This window comes from Schistocerca gregaria, chromosome 1 (assembly GCF_023897955.1).
Source record: "Schistocerca gregaria isolate iqSchGreg1 chromosome 1, iqSchGreg1.2, whole genome shotgun sequence".
NCBI classification, from domain to species: Eukaryota; Metazoa; Arthropoda; class Insecta; order Orthoptera; family Acrididae; genus Schistocerca; species Schistocerca gregaria.
In genome coordinates this window covers 675,492,643-675,505,075 of record NC_064920.1, presented here as the reverse complement: position 1 = coordinate 675,505,075, position 12,433 = coordinate 675,492,643, and the positions used below count along the sequence as shown (strand labels likewise).

Here is a 12,433-nt window from a genome sequence, read left to right as displayed (position 1 = left end):
AGAATCTGCACTACACATCCTATCAGCAAATCTTTTTAAAAGAAGTAATAACTAAGATTTCGTTTTACAATCGTCAGTCCCTTGTTATACTGACGTGCCTGGTGCAGGTGATTGCGTCCATTAAATAAATCAATTTTATTGAAGAAATAATAAACAGCAACTCAGTTGCAAAACAGAAGGTTTACATAAGCCCCTTGACATGGTTTCAATGTTTATGAAAACATCTTATTCAGAAATAATAGTTAAAGTTTTACATAATCGTTAACACTATGGTCAAACGGTTTAAAGAAACCTACATTGTTGTAACTGATAGGCTTTTCTTACATCTTCAAGAGGATTCCATCCTTTGTTTGCTGCTCGATTCGTGTACAATTTTATTAAGTACATTGGTTCCACGAGACGCAATACCTGTATATTAACAGAAGAATCTATAATGTTGCTAATACAGCGACCAACTGTTTATTTTACAGAGTGAACTGATGTTGAAAGTATGTTATTGTTTTGGCCGTCAATTCGCGGTGTGCAGTTTTTAAATCCCTCCTTGAACGTAAGACAATAATGTACTTCTTTGATTAATTTTTTTTCAGTTGGTCAGTTAGTGGCACCGAAGCGCTGGAACATTTTATTGCTACTGTCATGTAGGGAAGCAGCCTACTCACACCGTATAAAATTCACAGCAGTCTTTCCATTGTGTGCCAGCCAGTCCGCTGTAACTATCTCTGACGTCATAGATGTTGCGCAATACTTTAAAAATCAAGTAAATAACCTAAAACGTTGCTAGCATGTCAGGAGTAATATTAAATCATTATGTGTTGAATATCAGTTCAATAGCTTTAACCATTTTCGAGATTTGCACGTTTTTCTGTAAAAAACATTGGCGCAATAGAAAAGAGCTAGAAACTTAAAAATTTACATTTAGATTCCTTTTGCTTAATAATTTAGTAGAGATAGTATTCTGGATCTCACAAATTAAAACTTTAGTTGAAATTTATGATTTTCTGGTTTTTGTCTTAAAAATTAAGGAAGCAAGATAAATTAAGTAGGCGAATAAATAAGGCTAGGATGTTTAATTTTAATTAGAAGGGAGATCTGCTATAATCATAAAGATGTAAGAAGTTTCAACTGAATAACTATAAAACTATAGCGATAGCGTATCTCCAAAGGGCAAGTTCAGAGCTCTTCTACTGCATGTAGTGTAATTAATTCTCTCGCCCAAAATATTTGACTGAGCCACGTCAGACTTTTATTATGATTACTTACCTGTGTGCTGATTGTACTTTTAAATTGAGAGCTTCATCGGCCATCAGCAAAGGAAGCAATGACTTATTTGATAACTTAAAGTGGTGCATTACTATCCCAGCGGCCAGTCGGGACAGCGGATTTAATCAGGCGTTGCCTTAGCCGTCCGAACCGCGGCTTTATATTTAAGAACGCTGCGCGAGGAAAAAAGGGCCCCAGTTCTCTCCAGACGCTGATCAGCGCACCATCTGTGCTGGGAGTCGCGTCGCGCTGGTATCATTGCTATAAACAGCCTCAGATGCCAAATAAGTTAGTCGGGATATGCGTAACCATGAAATCATTTTCGAGTGAAGTGTTAATTCTGGGATGACTTTAATGATCTATCTTCAGTTAGCGTATGTCGTATTTTCACGTGCCGCCTCGGGACAGACATTCTACCATTGTTTAGCATGGCGTTTGATGAACATTTTCATCAAATTATGGCGAGCATTCACTTAAGCATTTAATTTGAACAGTTATAGTTGCATCAGCGCATTATACTCCGAACTGCTCTGGTAGTTGGATTGTGTGGATTCTTTTTTGGTCTGTGACTTTCAGAATATAGTGAACCTTTTAGAGTGAATCGTTTTTTATTATGAATCCCAGACAATCTCCTAATTCCTCAGAGCTATAAGCTGTAGCTATAAGTGTATTTCTCAGTTGAAGTGGGCCCTAGGAATTCAAATTACAGGCTTCACGTTTTGATAATCACTTTCTGGTTGCCAATATTGTAGTTAGAGAGCCAGTGTTGAGAAAATAAACAATAGGAACATTTCAATAACAATAAATTACATACGCTGCCCCACATATGGTGCATGTGCCGGGAAATGCGTCTTTTCTACAATTACAAAACATTTAATATACAATATTTCCACCCGCCACCCAACAGTAGGACCCCCGATTATGAATTTTACACTGTTAACGTAATTACTCCAAGGAATTTTCGTATACAGTATAAACAATACCAATCGCCGTTGTATAGGTGTATTTCTAGGCAACCAGTTTCGACGTTTCACTACGTCATCTTCAGTCCTAAACTGCTCCAGTCCAGTAACCTTCGTGTTACAAATATAGCAGTGCCTATAAGTGGTCTCGTAATAGCTATGCCTCTCTTACAGCGTCTGCCACAGGAGTTAACTGAGCATCAGTGTGACGTTTTCACGCTTATTAGACGTATCTGTAACAAAACGCTCTGTCCTTCTTTGGATCTTCTCTGTTTCCCCTGTCAGTACTTTCTGGTAAGAATCCCACGTTGACGAGCAATATTCAAGTGTTAAAAGATGGCTTAGTTAGCTACCTCCTTATAATGCTTCTATTACAGATTGGATGGTACTGTAATGAAAATACTTGGATACGATCCTTCAAGACTATTGGGGTAACATCTGTTCCTCAAACAGAATCAAAAAAGGAGGGAATATGAGTGCTAAATACTATTAACAACGAAGTCATTAGAGATACAGTACAATCACAGATTAACGAAATCTGGGTAAGTAATCGGCCATGCCCTTTCAAAGGTACTATCGCCGCACGTGCCTGAAGTGTTTTCGGGAAATAACAAGAAACACGTAAATCCGACTTGTTGCATACAGATTTGAAAAGTCGTCCTTTCGATTGCAGGTCCAGTGGGCTGAGTACTATCAAACAGCAGCAAGTTAAGTGGAACATGAACCTACTATGTGTTGTTGATTCCAGTTTAAAACTAAATCTTCTAAAAATACGAGCGCTAACTGATTCTCGTATCTTATACTTTGTTTTGGGTTCTTACATTTCCTTTTTACTTTTCAGACACAGAGCAAATGGCAGTGTATAGAAATTCCCGTAACTTAAAGTAACTTGTGACACACAACAATTTATGTACGTAATATTAGGGAAGAAGTCCAAACTGAATAAGTACAACATTTAAATAAAGACAGATAATTTTATTTGTATACAAATATTGCAGTGATAAATTGACAGAGCAATTCGTAAATATGTACATCTTACTGCTACATGAGAGCCATTTTCACAATACATTCGGTGGTCACATTTACAAGGTATCAGCTCGCGAGGGCACTAGTAATGTACCTTTGCGTGTGGTGTGGCGAAGGAGGCATGCGCTGTCTTCAGAGGTGCTCCGTAGACTCCAGCAGTGGCAGCTGGAGACAGCAGAGAGCTTGCAGCTCCAGGAAGTATTTCTCCTGAAACAGTTGTAGCATGCACTAAGGGAGATGTCTAATCAAACCGGAAAAATCGTACTTTTGATGTCTGTCCACAATGGAGAACACCATACCACTAAAATGCTTTATAAGTACTCTTAAGTTCTGGATTAATTTTATTTGCGCTCATCCATCGATCATCAGAAACTGTTAATGGAGATCAAACGTTTGAATATTTCCATATAAATTACACACTGCTGAGAGTTTTAAATGTTATAATTCACTCATTGTCATTAACTTCACAGTAAATGCTGTGGCTGCCTACTGCATGTAATCGTTTGACATAGTTACAAGCGCAGTTAGTTTGTATCCTAGAGGGAACCAACTTCTATTACTGACCTCTTTAAACTGTACAGACATAGTATTACTCAAGCTGCACATAGTTGATTGTTGCCAGGAGGTACATTCATACCCAGAATCAGGCCAGCAGCTCGAGATGGAAAACATAGTAAATGGTACATTCAGCTTGAATTTAGTATGACAGGTCCCCAATATTTATGAATGAATATAGGCTTCCAGTTTGACAACTCATCTATTTTCAGTTGTCTTGTAGCCACGAAATGCATTAGAGGTGCTCTTAATTCCAAGGAGAAGAGGTGCAACATCAGATTTTTTTATGGGTCTTAACTGCTAAGGTCATCAGTCCCTAAGCTTACACACTACTCAATCTAAAGTATCCTAAGGGAAACAGTCACACCAATGTCCGAGGGAGGACTCGAACCTCTGCTGGGACCAGCCGCACAGTCTATGACAGCAGCGCCTTAGAGCGATCGGCTAATCCCGCGCGGCAACATCAGATTAGTAATCACTGACATCGTACACTTAACTCCTTTGATTATAAGTGCATATATAGGCTCCCGCTATCTATGGACGTGTTATCATTACATTCAAATGGTTCAATAAATTGAGACAAAGCCTTTGTAGACTTCTGTGTCCTTAGTAAACACAATACACGGTGTAAACAGAAACCAGAATCAAGTATCTGAAATGTTTCAGAAGAAATTGGATTTGCAATCACTAATGGTACAAATACTGTTTCAAACCTGGAAGGATGTTTCGAGTAGCGGCAGCGGCAGGAGCGACAGCAACTCCCACTGGGGCAGGCCCATTTGGGACACCATCCTTGGAGACGACAGCATTAAAACCTGCACCAGGGGCAGCCGTGTACTGGACAGTGCGCACACTGCCGTCGGGCTCGACCAGGCTGTAGCTGCCCTCCACCACGTCGCCGCTGCGGCTCTCCTGCTGCTGCTTGGCGTCGCCGGTCAGGGCGTCGCTGACGCTGTAGCTGAAGCTGTACTGCGGGTTGGGGTCGTAGTATGGGTCAGCCAGCTCGGAGGGCAGCCCACCGGCCAGGCGGCCCAGACCACCGGCGTAACGTGCAGCGGCCAGACCGGCGTAGCCAGGGGCGGCGCCAGCGTAGCCTGGAGCGAGACGAGAGTAGGCACCACCAATACCAACACCAGGGTAGGCACCTCCTAGCGCACCAGCGAAGCCAGGGGCGACACCAGAGTAGCCAGTGGCGAGGCGAGAGTAGGCGCCACCAACACCAGGATAGGCACCTCCTAGAGCGCCAGTGTAGCCAGGAGCGACACCAGAGTAGCCAGTGGCGAGGCGAGAGTAGGCGCCACCAACACCAGGATAGGCACCTCCTAGTGCGCCAGTGTAGCCAGGAGCATAGCCACCGATGCCAGCACCAGACAGTCTGGCTCTAGCCGCTGCGGCAGCGGCGGCAGTGGAAGCAGCGGCACCTCCGGCCAGGCCTCCTGGTAAAGGAATGAGTTAATAGTGGCGTCTGTTGTATTCTCTCACACAGTTCCTATCGAAGGTACTGGCAAATAGTTGCTTGCAGTTGGGTTTATATAGTATCTAAAAGCTATGTCCATCTTCAGTTTAAGGCATTACACAATTTAACAGTATTGGCAATAACAATGCTCTACAGAGCACAGGTGATACGTCTAACAGATGCAATACACTAGTTTCATTTAAAGAACAATTGTAAGATACCATCCATCTAAAAGTCCACTGAAACGTAATTGTTCATTACGTTTACTACATTTCTGAGAAGTATTTCATGTCTGTTTCCTTGCTATATTGTGTTTTCACCACAAGAATAATTAGAATAGGAGGAAAGAAAAGAATGACGAAAAGGAAAACCATGTTTCGAAACCTCTTATCACTGGCGGGGACTAGTCAGAGGACACTTTTACAAGAATTAACAGCATGCAGCAAAATTTGTACAGTGGAACAGAAACTATAGATAAAATTATAGAAAAATATTTGCAACAGTGGATAAGGTATGTATGTGTTAACGTAATACACAGACAATTCTAAAATAAATCAATTACTGTTTATTATGGGTAAAACCACTCAAGTAATTTCGGAAGGGAACTATGAATGTAACTAATTATGAAATACTGTAGTGAATTTTTTGTGTAGCACTGTAGATATGGAATCTAAAAGGAAAACCGAAGTCTTTTGCATGTAGAAGGACTCCAAGAACAAAGACATCTTAGCCATTGTTGCTAGTAAATCAGACGTTGTCCCTCCTTTGGGAGACTGTTGCGCAAACTACCTGTGAGTCCGAGTCCGGCGTTGTAAGGAAGGCCGCCTCGCAGGGCGGGAGCCGCCGAGTAGGAGACGGCGGGAGAGCCCAGGTAGCCCGCACTGGCCGCGCCCAGCAGCGCGCATGCGCACAGCAGTACCTGAAACACCACAGTCAGGGCACCGTGTACCGTCTGTAAACACAAATTCCACTATGCCGAAGAGTACAGTAAGTGCTATCAACGAGATGCACGACATATGTTCGACCTACATGTTCTTTCTTCGGAATAAAAGAACATATCTGTTACTGTTAGTGGGAAAAGGGCAGTATTAGCATGTAGGCGTTTATGGTGAGTTTGATACTCATTCAAGTGAACAACGACCTCCATTTCATATGATTTATGCCTCAAAATTCCCCATTATCACTTCTACATTTTGTTTCTACAGACAGCATTTTGTTAAAACCAACACTATTAAAAGTAGTTTGTGACTGCTGCGGCCGACTTGCCCAGAACATTATGAAGTGAACATAATTATGAGCACAAACAGAATAATCTAGTTCTAGACATTATTTACAACACCTTGAACTTGATTTGACCTAGATGTACGTATAATCACATGCACACCTCTTCACATATATCCAATGACACCCCAGTAAAGCTCCTTCATTATGCATCCAGGCTTTTGATATTAAACTTTTACTCTAGAAAATTAATGTTATACAGATCGGAAATGCAGTTAATGGCGCCTTCATGGCTACCGAATCTCCTACTCAATCTCTAGTTCTGAGAATATCATAAACATTAAAAAAATTAAATTGCTCTTTGGAAGAACTTCCTGCTAATGGGGTAGATAGAAAACCGCCACTGGGGCTTGAAGTTTAGGAAATTTCCCAGATGTGAATTGAAAGGCTAAGTGCAAGAACTTATTATTTTTAAAAGTTGCATAGGTGTCGACTCCATCACTTACGAAGGGATTTTCTGGACATTACCTGAAGTACTTTAAGCAAAATAACCTGGAACAATGACGATGCAGTTGGCATATTGTGGTTAACACCAGTGTGAAGAACCAATACAACAATTTTTACACTTATAGCTTCCCACAGTCAACTGCCAATACCTTTTCTGATTAAGAGAACCGAGAATATAATCACAAGTGTTGAATCTTTTATCGGTTTCACTCATTAAGATCTCATGGTATACATTACATCAATATACTTTATAGTAACATTGACTGCAGCAATCCTCTTCTAGAGTTATAAAAGGACGTAAAATATAGTGCAACTGGCATCAGAATTTCATATTCACATCACCAAAAACCTTTCAGTGGTGGAAGAAGAGGATTTCAATTTCCTTGAACGGCAGTGTTGTTCTGAGAATAAGTTAGCAATGGTTCTGAGCATTATGCGACTTAACTTCTGAGGTCATCAGTCCCCTAGAACTTAGAACTACTTAAACCTAAATAACCTAAGGACATCACACTCATCCATGACCGGGGCAGGATTCGAACCTGCGTCCGTAGAGGTCGCGCGGTTCCAGACTGAAGCGCCTAGAACTGCTCGGCCACTGTGGCCAGCTAACGTGTACGTCACTTAGTACTAGTCAGGTATGATTTCATTCGTTCTTCAGATTTATAATTTGACAACACACTTTAGTGCATGGAGAATGTAGGTAGCCACAGCTTGTTTCATCTGTCTGATAAGGGAGGGGACTATGACCTTTGAACTGAAGCTCTAGAATTTACATTCGACTCGGGTGGGTATTGAGAGACAAACAGAGAGAGGATGAGGAGAAACAAAGTTTATAAGATGTGGTGGTACACAAAGGTGGCAAAAATTGACAGATAAAATATTAAATGAATCATTGCTGGAGATAATTAGCGAGGACGTATAATTGAGAAGGAAATATCATAAACTACAGGATCACAGTGTTGTAACACAGTGAACACCATATCTGAATATTTTGTTATGACTTAAATCTTGGCTCGAAAAAGGATATTAAAAATGAAATGAAGAAACACAATAATGTATAATTTGTGACCTGAAACTCCAATACCTGAGCAAACTGTCAAAAATAACTTCAAATATGTAAAAATATTTACTGAGTAATATACTTCATATGATAAACTAGAAAAATTGCAGAAGAATGGAAGAGACGACTAATTGCTTCCAACCAGACCAAAAACTGATAAATTAAAAAAAGAAAAAAAAAGACTCGACGCCTTCCATCGAAAGTCATGAGACGAGATGAAATAAAGAGAAAACATCAGTGTTTACCTTAATATTCAACACTTTCCATCGGTATGTAATGACGGAGCCTAGTATGTTACACTGCTTTACATGTTTTTACAATACAACTTTCGGTTCACATTAATAAAGGACTATGACGGAAGCATCCAATGTAAGAAAGATTCTTACGAAGTGTTCTGTTGCATCTGGCCCACAACGACAACATCCATCTACTCACAGCTAAGATGATGATGATGTTTGGTTTGTCGGGCGCTCAAATGTGCGCTTATCAGCGCCTATACAAATTCCCAACTTTTTCTCAGTCCAATCTCGCCACTTTCATGAATGATGATGAAATGATGAGGACAACACAAACAACGAGTCATCTTGAGGTAGGTGAAATTCCCTGACCCCGCCGGGAGTCGAATTCGGGACCCCGTGTTCGGGAAGCGAGTAAGCGACCACGAGACCAAGAGCTGCGGACTCACAGCTAAGCGGACAACGATACTATTTCACGTTTATCTGAATCATACCAAATCATAGTCATCCATCCACATTAATAAAAATGAAAAAAAAGAAGTTAACAGTTCAAGCACCTGATTTTCCGAATTTCAAACAGAGTTAACTAAAAATGAGAACAATAACAAACTAGACATTTGTATTTGAAGCCAGATGTTTCTTCCGCAAGCAACACCATTCAGAACGTCATCTGTCAATTCTTTAGAATCACCTTTGCTTTTCTTTCTCTCAGTCTCCCAGCTATTCCCATTGCCACCAGGCCAGCTGAAAGCGTTCCGGGTTATTAAACAAATGATGAAGTTGAAAGGTAAGAGCTGCTAAAGCAAGAACCGTGCCAGCGCTAAAGTTTAACTTGAGATACAAACTATAGTGCCGCTTGGGATTTTCTCCTTAACAAACTATTGGCATAGCTAAGAGAAGCGATAATTAACATAAACTTGGTAAGACCTATTGAGATCAAATCCCGAACCTATGAATATGTAATATACTGAAGCAATAAGGGCAGCATAACATGCAGCTTACGATTAATTCAATCAAATGTCAACACATATTTCACACTTTCAAGTGAGGTTTCCTTTTGAGTAAAATAATGCTTAATGCTACTAACATTTATTGACAGTCTGAAAGATGTTTTTCTCTTTTCCTTTCTGGTGGCAGTTTCGTTTCCATTTAGAACCACAGTTTCTTAAACTGCAGATCTGTTGAGTTGATGCAGGAGTGAGAATTGGACTAGGTTCAAATCCCCATCTGACAATGCAGACTTACGCTTCCAGGATTTTCGTTAAGTAGCTTAGGGTGGATGTTCTGATGGTCTACTTGTAAAGTCAAAATGAGTTTCATTCCCCACCCTTTCCTATAGCTCTCAGATACCACCTTTCGGTCAACAGACTGCTGTACCTGCCTACTACTATGTCCTTCGCATCTCGCTGCTGCCTCACCTGAAGGGCCATGTCGGCTTGTGGAGACGACTGGTGGGCGACTGGCTCCAGCACCGGCTGGAAGCCTCTTTATAGTGAGAGAGCAGGGCAGAGCCCCCACCTGCTTTGGCCGGACATCACTGAGTGGCAGACTAGCCGGTGGTGGCGCAACACCCGCCCAGAGGGATCTGGTTTGCCGCATCTGCCACGCCTCGCGACCTCACAGACACTCACAAACACACACACACACACACACACCGCCCTTCGGTTAATCTCGATCTTCTGCCTGCAGCGTTTCCAAGGGAAGGTGACCTTGACATTTCACTCTGTATCGGAAAGTAAGATGGGTAGCGACCAACATTACTGTCACGTCAGGCCTAATGTGACTCTGGAAATGGTGAATGGCGAAACCCGAAATTATTCCTGTTGCAGTGCGTATATAAGGCGACATTTCGAAAGACCAAACGATTGTAACTTACACACATCTTGTCTCTATACAATGGAGAACATGTGTAGCGAAGTGAATATGCTAGATATGCTTAGAAAAACAAGAAAGAGCGCCTTCTGACCTCTTTTGACTTCCTACTGAAATGCCGAGACAACCGTACCATATTATCTTTAGCGAAGAGCGTTCATCACATCAGATCTCCATCTGACAGCCGCTTCACTAGAAGAGGTAGCTTGGCCCTCCTCAGGAAAATGATGCCGCAAGACAACTCTTCAAGCTTCACCTACATCAATCACCATGGGAATTGATAATGCAGTAAGCCGATCTGTCAGTAAGTTGAAAAGATGCAAAATAAGAACGTTTAGCGGCTCAATTACAAGAAGAAGAACTGCAGAGAACTGTAATAAATTGTACAGAGATAACAGATCACGAAGGAACCCTATGCATACTCAGAAAGAGATCTGTTAGTCAGTGACGCCGAAGACATTATCATTGCATTATTTTATCAGTGCGTTGACCTTGTCCTTCTATGGATCAAATTCAGTGAAGAGAATAAACAGATGAAACACATATAAAGAATTCGTTTTACCTAAAATAGTTTCATCGCACTGTCGTTCTGGGATTTATTACTTGAGACCAAATAGAAATCAGCAGTTTCAGCAGCTAAAGAAAAAATAAAGTACTCATTATTAAATTTGTTTTTGCTTGTCAGAAATGGTATGTGGCTTTGTATGGTGTTAGGTGCTACGTACACACGATAAAATATTCAAAACTTGACTAAGAATGTTGGAGGAAGGTTTTGCTTTAAAGAAAAGCCTTCTTGAAAAATTAAATTCTGATTATTATAAAAAAGCCTTGTACAACATAAGAAGACACTAACAACTACAAAGTTCTGTCAGCAGAAAAATTACAGACATTCCAACCAATTGCCTTATTTGTGATATAATGAAAAGAAAAGGTTCAAATGAACACCAATTATGAATGTTGTTAGTTATCTGAGGGACAAAGGTTATGTTCAGTTAATCGTTCTGACAAACAAACATTTCGTCCTTGCGCTTGCTATGGTTACCTAGAAAAATTTCTCGATAAAACCTCCTCCATCAGTAGAATCCAATAACATACGTGTACCAAAATGTCTTCATCTCCATAATGAAGTATTCCAGATAATTTCTCTCAGATTCACAAATATCAAATGTCTTTCTCTAAAACCTCAACTGCTCGCCACTATGCCTCAAATAAGAATGCCCCGTCGTTGCATAACTGACAGGTGAGCAAGAGAACCATAGATAAACTTGAACACAGAGTCAAGGATCTTATTCACTACCTATGCTCATTCGGCTTTGTCCCAACACAGTAAATGTGAATTGTTTACAATGGCAGAAAACATTTGAAAAACAACTCCTATATTCGAGCTCTGTCTCGTCCCGACACTAACTCCTAATCTCTCACATATTAAAGAATGCAACCAATATTGTTTCTGACTTGTTCGCCAAACTGAGTAGATTTTTACATTACTATTATCATAGTAACCACTCTGTTTAATCGTCTAACAGAAAGAGAAAAAGCAATGGATGCCTCGAAAGCTGATCCTTCTCTTTTTGTTGTGGGGGGGGGGGGGGGGGGGGGGGTTGGTGGGGTGGGGTTGGGGGGTGTCTTCTGACAGGTTTGAAACGACCCGCCACGAATCCCTCTCCTGCGCCAACCTCTTCATCTCAGAGTAGTACTTGCAACCTACGTCCTCAGTTATTTGATCCATGTATTCCAATCTCTGCCTTCCTCTGCCCTCTACACTTCCCTCCAGTACCATGGAAGTCATTCCCTCAGGCCTATCATATATCCTATCATCCTGTCCCTTCTCCTTATATGTGTTTTCCACATATTCCTTTCCGATTCTGCGCAGAACCTCCTCATTCCTTACCTTATCAGTCCACCAGATTTTCAATATTCGTCTGTATCACCACATCTCAAATGCTTCGATTCTCTTCCATTCCGGTTTTCCCACAGTTCTTGTTTATCTACCATACAATGCTGTACTCCAGACGTACGTTCTCACGTTCCCAGAAACTTTTTCCTCAAATTAAGGCCTATGTTTGATATTAGTGGACTTCTCTTGCCCAGCAATGCCCTTTTCCCCATTGCTACCCAGCCTTTGATGTCCACCTTGCTCTGTCCGTCCATTGGTTATTTTACTGCCTAGGAAAGAATTCCTTAATTTCATATACTCGTGATCACTAATTCTAATGTTAAGTTTCTCTCTGTTCTAGTTTCTGCTACTTCTCATTACTTTCGCCTTTCTTCGATTTAC

At 41.0% G+C, this 12,433-nt stretch overlaps 1 protein-coding gene across 7 annotated transcripts in view; it reads right to left on the bottom strand.

The window, feature by feature from the left end:
• Positions 1-12,433, bottom strand: part of LOC126362843 (cuticle protein 21-like) — a 159,898-nt gene that overhangs the window by 63,092 nt on the left and 84,373 nt on the right. For 2 of the 7 annotated variants that reach the window (XM_050007922.1, XM_050007923.1), the window contains exons 2-5: positions 6,049-6,178; positions 5,036-5,239; positions 4,517-4,948; positions 3,177-3,455 (exon numbers count right to left, since the gene is read on the bottom strand). The exons of 2 other annotated variants lie outside the window; for them this stretch is intronic. In XM_050007922.1, the coding sequence (XP_049863879.1) occupies positions 3,331-3,455; positions 4,517-4,948; positions 5,036-5,239; positions 6,049-6,178 (891 nt within the window). In that variant the 3' untranslated portion in view covers positions 3,177-3,330. Of the gene's footprint in view, positions 1-3,176; positions 3,456-4,516; positions 5,240-6,048; positions 6,179-9,701; positions 9,740-12,433 lie in introns of those variants that run through there. 3 more of the 7 variants (XM_050007916.1, XM_050007914.1, XM_050007924.1) reach the window with 2 other exon arrangements.